This window comes from Poecilia mexicana, unplaced genomic scaffold, assembly GCF_051168715.1.
Source record: "Poecilia mexicana isolate PSO_F unplaced genomic scaffold, ASM5116871v1 scaffold_18, whole genome shotgun sequence".
Lineage (NCBI taxonomy): Eukaryota > Metazoa > Chordata > Actinopteri > Cyprinodontiformes > Poeciliidae > Poecilia > Poecilia mexicana.
Genome location: NW_028263387.1, coordinates 21,268,672 through 21,286,361, shown reverse-complemented (window position 1 = coordinate 21,286,361; position 17,690 = coordinate 21,268,672). Strand labels below are relative to the sequence as shown.

The following is a 17,690-nucleotide window of genomic DNA, read 5'->3' as shown; positions in this document are numbered from 1 at the left end:
TTTAAAATTGAACAAACTTTGGCTCCTATATGCTTTATTAAATATATCATCCTATTTGATGATTGATGTGAATATTGCCAAGTTCTATGATGCAATTTGTCCAGGAGAAAATTAGCACTGGCTTAGCCTACTTTTACACAGCAAATCTTGAAATAGTTGTTTTTAAAATGAAATTTTATATTTCTTGCCTCGTTGTTCTTGCTTCTAATTAAATGTGACTGCCATCAGATTTCTGCGTCTAAAAGTTGCAACATAGTGACTCTCAAGGTCTGAACTTTGACCCCTGTGAAACTGCTCTGTCCTCCCTGATAGTCACAGGACTTGGTGTTCCACCTGTTGATCCGTTACATTTAATGAAACCTCCACTGTCCAGCGTTTCTTCCTGCAGGTTCTGGTCCAGTTAGAAACTATAAACAGCACTAAGATGAAACTCCGCCCTCACAGGTGAGCATCAGCTGCAGGTAGACTCAGTCACCGCCCGGCTCTACTTCCTTATCAGAGTGTTTAGGTTTTACATTTCATTTCATTGTGGCGCAGAAAAGTTTAAGGTAAGAAAATAACCTATTCATGCTTGACATGATTTATACAGACATATATGTTTTTGCAATTATCTTTATTTGAATAATTTACATCTAGTAACTAAGCAGGGGATAAAGGGTGTGATTTAATTATGATTTTTCTATCTGCTTTAAGCAGAACAAAAACATCTGGTCAGACCTTAAAACTGAGAGAGAAAACTAGTTGGAGCACTTAAAGAGAAAATACATGCCTCAACTTCATTTATATTTATCTCTCAGGTCCTTTTAGTCTCATTTAGGATACAAGTCTTCCCATTTCTAAAGTGTTAGAGATGGCACTGAACAAATTCAGCACTGAACAAATTCAGTGCTGAATTTGTTCAGTGACGTGAAGCTGATTTTACGTTAACATGGCCTGCCATAAAAGACACAGTCATACCAAAGTCAGATTTAAATCCTTGCTTAACTAAAACCCACAATAACACACTGGAGATTTTACGTGTGTTAGTCAATCCGCGTTTCCCCAGAGCGAGGAAACCGATTATATATTAAAACGGCCTGCCATAGCATTCCTAACAGGTGAATACACACCTGTCATCTCATTAAAAAAACAGACACTAAAGTTTCACTTTCACCTGTGTTTTTCTGTTGCGCAGATTATTTTCTATCAACCTCCAAGGTAAGATAATCTATTCGTTGCGGACGCAGCTGTATAAATAATAATTAATCTATCATTGAATTTCTCTTTATGATTTATTTCATGGACTCAGCAGCAGCTGTTCAGTCAGGAGGAATAAATGAAAACGGGTCAGAAGCCTCGTTCATTTTCGCCATTTTGTTTTATCCAAACAGAATTTAGTCTCGGAACAATTTTTAGGTTCTCTGCGTTTAAACGTCAGTCGTTTTTATTGTTATTGCTGTTAAACTTGTAAATATATATTAATTATGAATTAATGCAGATTTACGTGCAGGATGAAGACGAGCCATTTTAACTTCTGGTCTCTGGGTAAAAATACGTCGCTAAAGACAAGAACTGTTGAGAGCTGATCGTATTTAACATATTTATTCATTAATGGTCGATATAAGTATTTATGTGACCCTTATTAAAGTTGTGTTCTTCATGGTTGGTAAAATATTAAAATAATTTATGTTCCATTGTTATCAACGTTTCCGTCACACATTTAATGAATGGAAAACTATAAATACACCAACAATATTAAACTTTGTCCCTCAGATCAACTTTAACTCTTACAGTCTCCGGAGGATGTAGGTGATAAATTATTGCAACCAAATAATTTTTTATTACTGCTCCAAAGATAAACGGTGCTAAATTAGTCTTAGTCCAACACCTACAATTATGCAAAGGTTTCTATAAATCTTGAACTAAATTGCTTTACAGCTGCTGCTCCTGTGGTAAAACAAAATGGTGGATTGAGAAAAATAATGACTTTTACAAAGAAGTGATCAATTTCTCCTTTGAAAAGTTTTTAAATACTAACTTGACTGTTGCTAGGTGTGTTAAAAATTATGTTTAACTGCAGATCTTTAAACACTTTGTTTTTAGGATTGAACATACCAGAGGAGGGTTAGTTACATTTACTCAGTTACATTTACTTTAGGAACTTTTTGGAAACATTTACTTTAGGAGTTGTTTTTCTACACCATACATTTTATATTTACTTGAGTAATGTCATTAAGAAGTATTGCTACTCTGAAAAAAATTTCTGGCTAGTTAACTTCACCGAATGAAGAACAAGAAAAGAGAGACTGAAATAAAAGAGAAAAATCACAATCTGAACTGGAAACAACAAAACTAAAAATTTAAACACCTATAAATCATGAAAGTTACGTTGAACCTACAAAACTACCACATAATTTAATTAGATTTTTCTTTTAAAGATCTTAAAAATAGATTTGTAGAGTACATGACTATCAGTGCCTTTCCACTAAACTGCCTATAACCAGTTTTTCCCATAAACAGACACAACCTGTCTGTCTGGTTTATTTCAGAGCTCCATGAAATGTTCAACTCTTGGTCTATTGTTTCATTTTCTAATTCTGCTTTAAACTTTTCCACATCTTTAAACCAAACCTGCTGTGTTCTTTGGTCTTTATGAAACAATTTGTTCTCTAAAAGAAACTCTGATTGCACTAGATTTCATTTAGAGGTTTCATGATAAATAGAGCTTAATATTTGTGCTCACTGCAGTTTTCAGAGTTTTGTTTGTGAACCATTTGAAAGCCGTGTGTCATTTTATTAACATTGTGTTGATCTATGGCTAAAATCCCAACACATTAGTTTTAATGTGGAGTCTGTCTTTCTGCAGATTAAGGTGGACTGTGTGTCTAAGCTGGTATTGATCTGAATTTGGCAACATGGAGACGTCTGAGGACAAGGAAGAGGAAGCTCCTCTCTCTGAAACCACTTTATGTAAGAAACCAGAGGACAAGAGGTGAGATGTCTGTCTCTGCATCACTTTGTCAGGATCAGCACTCCCAGCATTAAACCAACTTTACTTGCAGAAATCAGACTGAAAGAGAATCTGATATGGAGTCTGGCCAGTCTGACCTGAACCAGCTTTCTGCTACAAAGAGGTTAGCTGTAGCTGAATCACATGTGTAAAATGTAACTGAATCAATGTAAAGTATTTCATCTTTCACATGTCGGCACATTCTGCTCCTATGGGAAGTGGTATGTATTGGAAGGCCATTATTATTCATAGGAATGAAACATGTATTTTTGAAATTAAGGTGCATGTAAAAAGTTACATTTTATTTTTCTTTATTTTGTAGAAATCAGGTTTCACTTTGACGTTAAAACTGCAGCATGTCACTTTCATTAAAAAAGTCCTTTAAATATTCATTTAAAAGACTATGTTGTGACCGTATGGTATGAGACAATCTATAAAAAAGTCAAGCTGCTCTTAGTGCTGTCAATTATTCCTGTGTATGTGCTGCTCATCCATCCTGTCCTCAGCTAGCTGTAGCAATGCTCTTAGCTTTTAGCTTCTACCTGTTGGCAGAGTCTGCTAGGATTGCTGATGATAGTTATCATGGTCATCAGTGACGTGGATAAACAGTTTTCCTGTCTTGGTCATTTGTTTCTCTGCCATTAGCACATTAAGCAGCACATACACAAGGTTAATTGACAGCGCTAAGACCTTCCTCCAGGCTCTTATTGGTTGATTTTGACTGGCAGCGTTGCATTTCTTTAGATGGCAAAACTAGTTGGAGGAGTTTGATCTTTTCACAGATTGTCTCTCATACCATCGGATCACGACATGGTGACAGCTTTAACAAATATGTAAAAAACATGTTTTATAAAAGTTACATATTACAGCTTTAAGGAGATTTTTTTGTATTTTTTTTGCAAAAAAAAAAAAAAAAGCCTGTAATTGTTGGATCATGATGCTTTGTAAAAGCAATAAAAGTCTAAAATGTCCACGATGGTGAATGGTTTTCATTCACACTGTAGATTTATTAATCCAAGAAATTTATTTCCTACAGGAAATAAAAGAGGCGTCTGACTGGACTGACATTCTCATCCACAGGAAACACCAGGAACAAGAACCTGGACCAAGCTGTCTGTCCTTCAAGAGCAGCCAGTCAAAAGATGCAGTAATTCGTTTTAACATTGATCAACCTTCAGATGCAGTGAGGTGAGCTTCATAGAAATGTTCTAACTGTGTAATATGAGACCCACTGAAAGGTTTTTATTCCAAAATTACAGCTTTAATTTCTTTTATGTCTTAGAGGTGGAATATAATATAACTGTTTTCCTTATCAAAATAATTTATTGCAAATCCATCACTAGTAAGAACATTTAAATAATGCACTGCTCTTTAAGGGTGACTTCAGGGCTTCATGATATTAGAAAATCTCAGTAATAATTGCAATAACAACATCATATGCAATATACAGTGGTCTATCTGAAAAGCTGAAATCCACTAGTACTTGAGACTACATGTAAAGATGTTTATAACTGGCTGTTTCAATAATTTAGACACAAAATGCACCTTAAGTTGCATTAGTACACAGTAGAAATTGTCTTTGCCACAGAAGCTAAAATCCAAGTTTCTGCTCTTAGGAATACAGCCAATCAGCACCATGGAAAATAAATGCTGGCCTTCAAACAGCAGCCAGTACCATGTCAGGTAGAATTAGACTTTGATATTTCAGCTTCCAGAGCTTTAGTTTCTTTCTAATATTTTAGATAAGCACTAAAACAAATACAAGAATGGGTCAATTTTAGGCAAATAATGTGGAATCATATATATATATATATATATATATATATATATATATATATATATATATATATATATATATAAAAAATTCCCCTCTCACCCTCCGTGGGTGGTCTCTTTCATCCTCTGAGCTCGGGTCCTCTACCAGAGGCCTGGGAGCTTGAGGGTTCTGCGCAGTATCTTGGCTGTGCCTAGAACTGCACATTTCTGGACTGAGATGTCTGATGTTGTTCCTGGGATCTGTTTGAGCCACTGCTCCAGTTTGGGGGTGACTGCCCCGAGGGCCCCGATGACCACAGGCACCACTGTGGTCTTCACCTTCCAGGCCTTCTCCAGTTCCTCTCTGAGGCCCTGGTATTTCTCCAGTTTCTCATGCTCCTTTTTCCTGATGTTGTGGTCACTTGGTATTGCTACATCCACCACAACGGCTTTCCTCTGTTCTTTATCCACCACCACAATGTCCGGTTGGTTCTCCATTACCATCTTGTCTGTCTGGATCTGGAAGTCCCACAGGATCTTAGCTCGGTCATTCTCCACCACCTTTGGGGGTGTCCCCCATTTTGACCTCGGGGCTTCCAGTCCATATTCTGCACAGATGTTCCTGTACACTATGCCCGCCACTTGGTTATGTCGTTCCATGTACGCTTTCCCTGCCAGCATCTTGCACCCTGCTGTTATGTGCTGGACTGTCTCAGAGGCCTCCTTGCACAACCTACACCTTGGGTCTTGTCTGGTGTGGTAGATCTGAGCCTCTATTGCTCTGGTGTTTAGGGCCTGTTCCTGGGCGGCCAGGATGAGGGCCTCCGTGCTGTCCTTGAGTCCAGCTTTCTCCAGCCATTGGTAGGATTTCCTGATATCAGCCACTTCAGTTATTTGTTGGTGGTACATCCCATGTAGGGGCTTGTCCTCCCATGATGGTTCCTCCAGCACCTTGTCCTCTGTTCCCCATTGCCTGAGACATTCGCTGAGCACATCGTCCGTTGAGGCTTTGTCCTTGATGTATTTATGGATCTTGGATGTTTCATCCTGGACAGTGGCTCTCACACTCACTAGTCCTCTGCCTCCTTCCTTACGGCTCGTGTACAGTCTCAGGGTGCTGGATTTGGGGTGGAACCCTCCATGCATGGTTAGTAGCTTCCGAGTCTTAACATCTGTGGCCTTCATCTCTTCCATTGGCCAGCTAATTATTCCAGCAGGGTATCTGATTACTGGCAAGGCATAGCTGTTTATTGCACGGATCTTGTTCTTGCCATTGAGCTGGCTTCTCAGGACTTGCCTTATTCGTTGGAGGTATTTGGCTGTGGCTCCTTTCCTTGTGACCTCATCGAGGTTGCCATTTGCTTGCTGTATTCCCAGGTACTTGTAGCTGTGCTCTATGTCTGCTATTGTTCCTTCTGGGAGTGAGACCCCTTCTGTGTGGATGACCTTCCCTCTCTTTGTAACCATCCGGCCACACTTCTCTAGTCCGAGTGCTGTAGATCCTGGTGGTGTGGATCAGTGAGTCGATGTCTCGCTCGCTCTTGGCGTACAGCTTGATGTCATCCATGTAGAGGAGGTGACTGATTGTGGCCCCATTCTTAAGTCGGTATCCGTAGCCAGTCTTGTTGATGATTTGGCTGAGGGGGTTCAGGCCTATGCAGAACAGCAGTGGGGACAGAGCATCTCCTTGGTATATGCCATATTTGATGGACACTTGTGCAAGTGGTTTGCAGTTAGCTTCAAGGGTGGTTTTCCACAGCCCCATCGAGTTTGCAATGAAGGCTCTTAGAGTCCTATTGATGTTGTACATCTCTAAGCATTCAATGATCCAGGTGTGTGGCATTGAGTCATAGGCTTTCTTGTAATCAATCCAAGCGGTGCACAGGTTGGTGTGTCGGGTTTTGCAGTCTCGGGCGACTGTGTGGTCTACAAGGAGTTGGTGTTTGGCTCCTCTGCTATTTATGCCAATGCCCTTCTGTGCCGTGTTCATGTATTTATCCATGTGTCCGCTTATCTTAGCCGCTATGATGCCTGACATGAGCTTCCATGTTGTAGAGAGACAGGTTATCGGCCGGTAGTTGGATGGGACTGAACCCTTTGAGGGGTCCTTCTGGATCAGGATTGTGCGCCCTTCAGTTAACCATTCAGGGTGAGTCCCATTTTGTAGCAGCTGGTTCAGTTGAGCTGCCAGTCGCTCGTGGAGGGCAGTGAGTTTCTTTAGCCAGTAGGCATGGATCATGTCAGGCCCTGGTGCTGTCCAGTTTTTCATACCCGAGACTCTTTCTTGGACATTTGCCACAGTGATGGTTACCGGGGCTTGTTCAGGGAGGTTGCTGTGGTCCTCTCGTAGAGAGGTTAGCCACTGTGCATTGCTGTTGTGGGACGCCTCCCTTTCCCATATGCCTTTCCAGTATTGTTCAGTCTCCAGCCTTGGTGGGTCTGCTCTGTTGTTAGTACCCTGCCATTGAGAGTACACTTTAGCTGGTTGGGTGGAGAAGAGCCGGTTGATCCTCCTGTCTTCATTCTCTCTTGTGTATCTCTTTAGGCGGCTGGCCAAGGCTTGGAGCCTTTGTTTGGCAGTTTCGAGTGCTTCAGGCATGGGCATCTGGCTGTACTTCTTGGGTACTGATCTTTTCATTGCACCCCTTAGGAGCTCTGACAGCTGGCTCACTTCCCTCCTTGTTATCTTGATCTTAGCCTCTAACCGTCTTTTCCATGATGGATATTGGGTCTCATGGTTGCTCTTATAGCCGAGCATTTCAAGGATCACTGATGCTGAGTTGTATATCAGCTCATTGGTTTCTGTTATGGTGTTGGTAGGGATTGTTCTCAATGCTGCATTCACATCTTCAATGAGACTATCTGATGGTACTTCACTCAGCCGTTGTAATTGGCGTCGGGGTTGCCTGGTGTTCATTCGGGCCATGATTCTGTCTCTCAGGTCAGTTGCTGTCTCGTTCAGCTTTGATAGTTCGTTCATTACTGGGGCTGCATACCCAGTCTCGGGGTGGGGAGTTGTAGTTAACTCCCCCCTGACCTTACATCCGGGCTCCTCCCTCTTGCCGTAGCATTTGTGTTGTATCTTGTCAATCTCAAGTTGTGATAGCAGTTGCCGTTTGCGGATGTTGGAACACTGAGCTACCAGTTGTTTGGCAGTCATTGTAGACTGTGGGTGTCGAAGTAACCATTCCACCCTCAGTCTTTGCATGTAACCCCTCTGACTAGGGTTACTTGAGTAGTAGCATTCCAACAGATCCATGTTTTCGTCTCTCGCCCATTTCCGTCTTGTTCCAGTAGTCATATATATATATATATATATATATATATATATATATATATATATATATATATATATATATATATATATAAAGCTCATGATTTCTCCATAGATTCAAGCAGAGCCCCGAAGACGTTGGTCAGCCTCCCCATGAGTCTCAAATGCGGCTGGGCTCCATATTTGTGGTCTGTATATATTAGATACTACTTTTAATCTCTTCTGTTAGTAAATATTTTACTTCATTTTTTAGATCACTTGATTGTCTCAGACTTTTTCAGAGGGGTGTTTCATGTCTTATTCTGCTTTAGGAACTGGAGAAAAAGATTGTTATGTTTGTGAAGGACGAGCTGAAGGAGATCCAGAAGGTCTTGAGTTCAGATTATCCAGATGAGGAGGAGGAGGGTGTGTCTGGAAATAAGGATGAGAAGCAGAGGAGCAGCAGCAGCAGAGAGGCGTTTTTAAAGATCACCGTTGACTTCTTGAGAATGATGAATCTGGATGACCTGGCTGACCTTCTGCAGAGCAGTAAGAGATATTCTTCTACAGAAATGGTGGAACAAGAGATCATTAAAGACTTATTGTAGTTGACACCAGGTATAGATACCTTCAAAAAACATGAAGTCTACAAGAATTTAATAGATTTAACCTTTATTCTGATGAAACCTAAAATTAAATCCTGTAATTATATTCTTTTGTCATTTTCCTCAAAACAAATTATTTTTTTTTTGTTTTACAAAAGTACTTTAATACATTCCAAAAAATAGAAAATTTGATTTTGTGGGCAAAAAAAACTTTAATTAGGCTACAAAACACATCCACAACTTCAAATGTTGAAGCAAAACAGGCATAATGAAAACCGTTCTATAAGACCATAGAGGCTGTGTTGGACTGGGTTTTAACCCCCAACAGGATCTCCCTTGGAAAACTGGCTAATTCTCCTACCCAGTGATGAAATGAATGGAATTTGATTTCCATCTTTGTCCAGGTCTTGATAAATATGGAAAAAAGTTTGAGTTTCCAAACTGTATTCTTTATTTTGTTATGTAAAAGATAAAAATTAAATTTCTAAAGCATGGTATACACTATACTGCCAAAATTATTTGCTCACCTGCCCTCACTCATATATGAGCTTAAATGACATCCCATTCCTAATCCATAGAGTCATTTTGATGTTGGTTCACCCTTTGCATCCAGAACAGCTTCAACTCTTCTGGGAAGGCTGTCCACAAGGATTATGAGAGTTTATGGGGATTTTTGACCATTCTTACAGAAGCACATTTGTGAGGTCACATACTGATGTTGGACGAGAAGGCCTGGCTCTCAGTCTTAGCTCTAATTCATCCCAAAGGTGTTATATTGGGTGGAGGTCAGGACTCTGCAAGCCAGTCAGGTTCATCCACACCAGACTGTCATCCATGTCTGTATGGACCTTGATTTGTGCTCTGGTGAACAGACATGTTGGAAAATGAAGGGGCCAGCTCCAAACTGTTCCCACAAAGTTGGGAGCATGGAGTATGCTGGTATACCAGCATACTCTGGTTTGCTGAAGCATTCAGAGTTCCTTTCACTGGAACTAAGGGGCCACTAAGCTCCTGAAAAACAACCCCACACCATAATCCCCCCTCCACCAAACTTTAAACTTGACACAATGCAGTCAGACACGTATCGTCAAACCCAGACTTGTCCATCAGATTGCCAGATGGAGAAGTGCGATTGGTCACTCCAGAGAACGCGTCTCCACTGCTCTGGAGTCCAGTGGCAGCATGTGTAGCTTCATGGAATGGGTTTTCATGGTGGAGCAGCTGCATCCAAGATATACATCACCAAGTTCAATGCAAAGTGTTGGCTGCAGTGGTTCTGTTCTAGAGCTAATCTGAAAGCCACATGAAGTTTGGAGGTTTGCAGTGATTGACTCTGCAGAAGTCAGTCACTTCTTGGTGACTTCATGCTATTTGCTTCAGCATCCACTGACCCGACTCCGTTAATTTATATGGCCTACCACTTTGTGGCTGAGTTGCTGTCGTTCCTAAACAATACCATTGTCTTACAACACATTGTACATTTTCTTAGTTTTCTGACAGCTGAGTGTGGAATATTTAGGAGCAAGAAAATTTCATGACTGGATTTGTTGCATCCTATCACAGTTCAATGGTGGAATTACCTGAGATCCTGAGAGCGACCTATTCATTCACAAATGTTTGTAAAATGTTCTGCATGCATAGGTGCTTCATTTTATACACTTGTGACCATGGAAGTGATCAGAACACCTGACTGAAATAATTTGGATGGGTGAACAAATATTTTTGGCAAAATAGTTTATATAGTTGCTTTTTACTTTCGTATTAAAACTTCAAAACTAATTTCCAATTTCTCTGTTTCAGTCCCCCACAGAAACATGACAAAATCACTCTTAAATTACATTATTTTCTATTTTTGTTTCATAGAATCACTCATCACAAGCCAACAAATATTAAAGTCTAACATGAAGAAAAAGTTCCAGTCTGTGTTTGAAGGAATCGCTAAATCAGGAAATCAAACCTTTCTAAATCAGATCTACACAGAGCTCTACATCACAGAGGGAGAATCTGGAGAGGTCAATAATGAACATGAGGTCAGACAGATTGAATCAGTGACCTGGAAACCAGACAGACCAGAAACAGCAATTAGACATGAAGACATATTTAAACCCTCACCTGGAAGAGATGAACCAATCAGAACAGTGATGACAAAGGGAGTGGCTGGTATTGGGAAAACAGTCCTGACTCAGAAGTTCACTCTGGACTGGGCAGAAGACCAAACCAACCAGGATGTCCAGTTCATGTTTCCATTCATGTTCAGAGAATTGAATCTGTTAAAAAATGAACAGTTCAGCTTGGTGGAGCTTGTTCACCACTTTTTTAGTGAAACCAAAGGAATCTCCAGGTTTGAAGAGTTAAAGGTTGTGTTCATCTTTGATGGCTTGGATGAGAGTCGACTTCCACTGGACTTCCACAACAATGAGATCCTGACAGATGTAACAAAGTCCACCTCAGTGGATGTTCTTCTGACAAACCTCATCAGAGGGAACCTGCTTCCCAAAGCTCACCTCTGGATAACCACAAGACCTGCAGCAGCCAATCGGATCCCTGCTGAGTTTGTTGGCATGATGACAGAGATCAGAGGATTCACTGACCCACAGAAAGACGAGTACTTCACTAAAAGATTTAGATATAAGGAGCAGTCCAGATTAGTAATCTCCCACATAAAGAAATCCAGAAGCCTCCACATCATGTGCCACATCCCAATCTTCTGCTGGATCACTGCTACAGTTTTGGAAGACATGTTGAACAAGAAAGATGGAGAAGATCTGCCAACGACCCTGACTGAGATGTACATCCAGTTCCTGGTGGTTCAGACCAAACTGAAGGTCATCAAGTACGATGGAGGAGCTGAGACAGATTCACACTGGAGTCCAGAGAACCAGAAGATGATCGAGTCTCTGGGAAAACTGGCTTTTGATCAGCTGATGAAAAGAAACCTGATCTTCTATGAATCAGACCTGGCAGAGTGTGGCATCGATATCAAAGCAGCTTCAGTGTGTTCAGGAGTTTTCACACAGATCTTCAGAGAAGAGAGAGGGCTGTACCAGGACAAGGTGTTCTGCTTCGTCCACCTGAGTGTTCAGGAGTTTCTGGCTGCTCTTCATGTTCACCTGACCTTCATCAAATCTGGAGTCAATCTGATGGAAAAGAAGGAAACGAAATCTAAGGATTTAGAAAAACAAAACCACAAATCTTCAGAGATAGAAATGTACCAGAGTGCTGTGGACATGGCCCTAGAGAGTCCAGATGGACACCTGGACTTGTTCCTCCGCTTCCTACTTGGTCTTTCACTTGATACCAATAAGCGTCACTTAGGAGGCCTTGTGAAACAGACAGAAGAAAGTTCAGCAACTAATAAAGACACAGCCCAGTACATCAAGGAGAAGATGAATAATGATCTATGTGTTGAGAAAAGCATCAATCTGTTCCACTGCCTGAATGAACTAAATGATCAGTCTCTGGTGGAGGAAATCCAACAATCTCTACAAACAGGAAGTCTTTCAGCCCACCAGCTGTCTCCTGCTCAGTGGTCAGCTCTGCACTTCATGCTACTTTCATCAGATGAAGGTCTGGAAACATTTGACCTGAAGAAATACTCTGCTACAGAGGATGATCTACTGAGGCTGGTGCCAATAGTCAAAATCATTAGCAAAGCTGTGTAAGTACAGATGTAGTTGGTTTTATAAAACCATGTAACAAATAAATCAAACAGATAATCACTCTGTACCCCTTCTGTCCTCTCAGACTGAGTGGGTGTAACCTCTCAGAGAGAAGCTGTGAAGCTCTGTCCTCATTGCTCAGCTCAACAACATCTAGTCTCAGAGATCTGGACCTGAGTAAAAACGACCTGGAAGATTCAGGAGTGAAGCTGCTGTGCAGTGGACTGATGAGTCCAGACTGTGAACTGGAGATTCTCAGGTGAGATACATTTAAATTATTCTGTTGCTATCATATCTACCAAATTTATGAACATGTCTAAAACGTGTTTTCAGTTTCCTGGAAACAATTGCAAATGTTCTGAATCCAGGTCATCAGGACCACCACCCTGCATATTTTAGATGTATTTATGCTCCAGAACAGCTGATTCAAAACCCAGTCAAATACAGAGATTATTTAGGAAAACCTGCTGCTAATGGTGGGCATTGCTGACTAACTGTTGCACTAACTCTAATCCTAATTTAATAAATTGAATCATGTTGATACCCACCAAACAATGACACAACATGTGCCACAACAGCACATCACTCAATAGAGTCAAAATTTTCACTACTCACCTAACTCTGTGGTTGCACTTCAAGATGTGATTCCTTGGAACAGACCTTTCACTCATGGTTACACTTTTATAGCAACACTGTTGCTGATTTTGCCCAACTTACAGGAGGGCATGAAGGGAGATGACCTTTTGTTAGTTGAGAAAAAAATAATAGATGAGGGAAAAACATATTGGACACAGTGAGGGGTTGCATAAAGGACATCTGCATGTGAAAAGCAACATATTGACACCATGAAGCATGTGGAATGGGACAGTAAATTGGCGAATGCCAGCTCAGGCCACTGAGTGAGTTGAGTGATGTGCAGTTCAGACAACCACAATAGTTTTGGCTCAGGCCAACTCCATTAATTTTAGATCTACCTTAAAGTCTCACTGGCTTGGACATTGTCTATGCCTACATTTCAATGGTGACTCCAGACAGGTAAAGTTGTGGTAAACATCTTCGACTGACAATATGGACACGCAAAAACAAAAAAAAACTTACAAAGTATTTTTGTCTAGTTTCTAGTGCAAATATCTTAGTAAACTTGAAATAAGTTAAACTAACTTAAAAGTAACTTTTAAGTAAGATATAGAGGCTTATTTTAAGCAAATAATTCCTTAATATTGATGATAAGTTCTATTTCTCTTGGCAGATATAATAACTTATTACATGGGAAAAATATCTTGTTATAAGTTAAATAATCTGCCAATGGAACAAGTACTTTTTAAAATCAATATTAAGGGATTATTTACTTAAAACAAGCCTCTATATCAGTGTTTCTCAACCCTGGTCCTCAGTGCCCCCCTGCTCTGCATGTTTTAGATGTGCCTCTATTCCAGAGCAGCTGATTCAAATGATTGCATGACCATCAAGAACTGCAGGAGCCTGTTAATCACCCAGAGGTACAATTCAGGTGTGTGGCAGAAGGGAAGCAACTAAAACATGCAGGACAGGGGGGCGGTGAGGACCAGGGTTGAGAAACACTGTTTTAGATCTTGCTTAAAAGTTACTTTTAAATTAGTTTGTCTTATTTCAAGTGTAGTAAGATATTTGCACTGGAAACCAGACCAAAAATATTTGGTAAGATTTTGTGTTTTTGGAGTGCAGACACACAGTCTTCTGCAGAAAGCTGCTCATCAGACCTGCTGCTCTACCTTTCTTAACATGCCATCTAATTATTCCTGCTGAAAACAAGTTCTAACATGTGCTTCACATTGAGAATATAGGTGAGTTTTCCAACAGTGTTGTGTGTTTGTGTCTGCAGGCTTTCAGGCTGCCTGATCACAGAGGAAGGCTGTGCTGCTCTGGCCTCAGCTCTGACTGTGAACCCGTCTCACCTGAAGGAGCTGGACCTCAGCTTCAATAATCCTGGACAGGCAGGAAAGGAGAGTCTGGAAGCTCTACTGAAGAATCCAAGCTTCAAACTGGAGTCTCTAAGGTGAGGAAATATTTTCTGCAGCCACACAGTGATACTCAAGATTATTGAGGAACAATAATCCTTGGGGAGGGAGGAGGAGATCTGGATAAATCAATGTGAATATGAGTGTAGGTAGGTTAACCCAGATACCTCAACCAGCCTCAGACCAAGAAATGCTGGTTTATTTTAATCAGTAAGGATTTATGGTGCATCATGGGAAATCAAGCTAAGATGCAGAAATAATTAATTGCCCATATCAGTGCAAACAATGTTGAACACAGTGGTAATTTTAAGTTAATATCCCTTCAACTTTAACAAACATAAAGTAGAAAGACATGTTTTTATTTATCAATCATAACTGATATGACTTAAAAATATAAATCTAAACACTGAGGTGTGATTTCCTATTAGGTCTAGTCTATTCTAATACATGAATATGCTTTGATCTAAAAAAAAAAAGAATTTTTTTTTAAATGTATATTATTCTTAGTCTACTGTTGGAATTTGAACTTTCCAACAAAGAGGAAGGACAAATAAACTGTCAACTCTGAACAAAACTAGTAGCACCAGGAAAATATTAGACATAGTGACAGAAACGCAGCCACAGATGAACTGAAGAACTTTTAGAAAAACTCAATAAGGTCTAAATTTGAGTGTCCATATTTGCATCTTGAAAATACTGATAGCATCAAAACACCTTCTTTCTAACAGCATGGAGCCTGCAGGAGAAAGATGGCTGACACCAGGTCTGAGGAAGTGTAAGTGCATTTCTGTCCCATTTATGGATGTTCACCTTTGTGTCAGTGAATACAGAAAATTATACATCAGTAACTGCATTGGGTTTGTTCTGTTTTTCAGATTTCTGTCCACTAACAGTCGACCTGAACACTGTGAACAGATTCCTCAAACTGTCTGATGGAAACAGGAAGGTGACACTTGTGGAAGAAGAGCAGCCGTATCCTGACCATCCAGACAGATTTGATCTCTGTCAGCTGCTGTGTACTGATGGTCTGACTGGTCGCTGTTACTGGGAGGTTGAGTGGGGTGGGAGAATCTATGTTTCAGTGAGTTACAGAGGAATCCAAAGAAAGGGATTCAGTGACACATCCTGGTTTGGATTTAATGATAAATCCTGGAGTCTAATCTGCTCAGATGATGGTTACACTGTTTGGCACAATGGGAGAAAAGCATTTGTCCCAACCTCATCCTCCTCCTCTGCCTCTGGCAGAGTAGCTGTGTATGTGGACTGTCCTGCTGGGACTCTGTCCTTCTACAGAGTCTCTTCAGAGACACTGATCCACATCTACACCTTCAACACCAAATTCACTAAAACTCTTTATCCTGGATTTACATGCAGGAATCGTTCTAGGGGATCTTGGTTCTCATTTTAGAGTAATCTTTTCTAAGTCAGGGGAAATCTAACTTTACATGCGTTTCATCCAAGATATGGTTGTAGATGAACATTCTTTGTAAAACTGAGTTTAAACATCATAAATAATCACAAAGTGCTTCACAGTAAACACTGTAGTCTGCAGGAACTCCAGTACCAACCCCTTGTTGCATTGTCGATGCTCTTACATCTTTCCTGCACCTGTCCACCAGACTGAAATCTGACTTTCCAGACAGGGGCTCATTGTCACTTCCTATTTTGTGGAGCAGGATTGGCGAGGACTTCCTGCAGGGTTTAGAACATGTCTTGTGTGTTTGTCAAGATTTAGAGGATATAGTTTGAATCTTATCTTGGAGGAGCCACCCAATAATCTTCAGTTTTTTTCTGAGTGGGCGGGGTTTAAGTGATGTAATTAAACTACCACACCAATATGTGAAGCATACTGGTGCTTCACATACCAGTATGTGTATCTCATGTATATTTTTCATGTATCTCTGATGATACACGAAACATCTGGTGCAGATCAGATGATGTATCATGAAGATATAACTGTTGGAATAATTCAGGGAGCGCCGTGGAGTCAGCTTTTAATGTAAAGCTAATGGCCTCTTAAGAGGTTAACAAAGGTCATTTATTTATTTTGTGTAAATTGGATGATGCTGTGTGATTTAGAGCCAACTGTATGTAAACTTCATGGGATTATAATTTGTCATTCTATCACAGCAACATGCTGCAGCCATAACTGAGAGAAGGATTCAGCATCATGTTGTCGTTGGACTCAGGTCTAAATTGGTCTGAATCAAACAGTAAAATTATGACCACCAGAGGATAACGGGTAACTTCCTGTTCAAAGGGGGCGGGGCTAAGGTGATGTCACATATTGACCATGTGAATGTGATCAATGCTGGTCTGTTATGACACATAAAGTCTGGAGCAGCTGTGAGCTTGTATGTGGAAGTGATTCCATCTTGACATTTAAGTTTTAAAGAGTTGCACAGAGACTGTTGCATAATGGCAGTAGCTCATGTAACTTGTACTATTTACTGAAGTCTTTTTATAACTGGGTGTCCTAAGAGTGACAGACCTACAATCCTATTGCCAAAATACTGTTTTCTCCATATTTGTGAAAGCTGTCATGATGTCGTGACAGTTTGCTATGAGACAGATAATCTGTGAAAACAATCAATCTCCTCCATCTCCTTCCTGAACTTCTATTGCCGGCTAAAGTAAGTTGCTATTCTGACCAAAACAACCAATCAGAACCAGTAGGACGCTCTTAGCTCTGTTCATTCACTCACTGCTAAATGTGCTGATGGTGGAGAAACCACTTATTGTTAATTGTTACAGGAAAACTGTTTATCTGCCGTCATTGGTAGCTACGCTAACTAAAGCATTCACAGTTTGAATCTGCACAGCTCGGTGCTATGCTAGCTGCACTATGGCACAAATCAGGAGGGAGGAAAGATGAGCAGCACCACATGAGATGTGTGAAATTTAGCTCTTTAAGCCATTTTATTAATATCTGCATTGCATTATTTATCTATATTATATTACAGTTTGTTTAGTGCAGGTTTGGGTCTCCCAGTTTTATCTTCCAGTTGTAAAATCACTTTTTTGTTGAGCTTTAATTGAGAAAAAAAAAACTTTTTACTTACTTTGGTGAGAGGTAAATAAATAATCTCTGTTAATTTCGGAAATTAACTGGCCACAATATGATCATTTGAAAAGATTCCTTGTTGATATTTACAGATTTTTAAATGAGGCATTCTCTGTATTTGACAATAAAATACATTTAAATGACTTTGGAGTAGTTTTGATGTTTCCACATCCTCGTCTGGAGTCCCTGCTGTACCTGAATGCACCACGAACAGCTGCTGGGGAAACCAGTGGAGTTTCCTCCTACCTGCATTTACATGCAGCTGACTGGATGCTGATTTTTCTACCATTCCTGGTGGAGCTGCATGTTTGCTGAGCTTGTTATCTGAAGTCCAGAGCTGAGACCCATCTGGGAAAATACCAAAGACT

General features: G+C 40.4%; 1 protein-coding gene across 3 annotated transcripts; it reads left to right on the top strand.

Moving 5' to 3' along the window:
* The first annotated feature begins 461 nt into the window (after positions 1-461).
* LOC106913205 (NLR family CARD domain-containing protein 3-like) lies at positions 462-17,466 on the top strand. Of its 3 annotated transcripts, none has more exons than XM_088015325.1 (11): positions 462-548; positions 2,846-2,971; positions 3,042-3,113; positions 4,070-4,177; positions 8,134-8,206; positions 8,330-8,546; positions 10,466-12,260; positions 12,347-12,520; positions 14,123-14,296; positions 14,987-15,033; positions 15,134-17,466. In XM_088015325.1, the coding sequence occupies exons 2-11, from the start codon at positions 2,895-2,897 to the stop codon at positions 15,664-15,666; spliced, it is 3,270 nt and encodes a 1,089-aa protein (XP_087871451.1). In that variant the 5' UTR covers positions 462-548; positions 2,846-2,894; the 3' UTR covers positions 15,667-17,466. The 3 variants fall into 3 exon arrangements, with proteins under 3 accessions (XP_087871451.1, XP_087871450.1, XP_087871452.1); XM_088015324.1 differs by lacking the exon at positions 462-548 and adding an exon at positions 1,114-1,197; XM_088015326.1 differs by lacking the exons at positions 462-548; positions 3,042-3,113 and adding an exon at positions 1,114-1,197.
* Positions 17,467-17,690: the final 224 nt, after the last annotated feature.

Excerpts from the sequence above, each read along its gene's own strand:
- LOC106913205 (XM_088015325.1), top strand. The coding sequence starts at position 2,895 with ATGGAGACGTCTGAGGACAAGGAAGAGGAAGCTCCTCTCTCTGAAACC. Across the intron at positions 8,207-8,329 it reads GGCTGGGCTCCATATTTGTG|GAACTGGAGAAAAAGATTGT; the intron begins GTCTGTATATAT and ends ATTCTGCTTTAG. Across the intron at positions 12,261-12,346 it reads AAAATCATTAGCAAAGCTGT|ACTGAGTGGGTGTAACCTCT; the intron begins GTAAGTACAGAT and ends CTGTCCTCTCAG.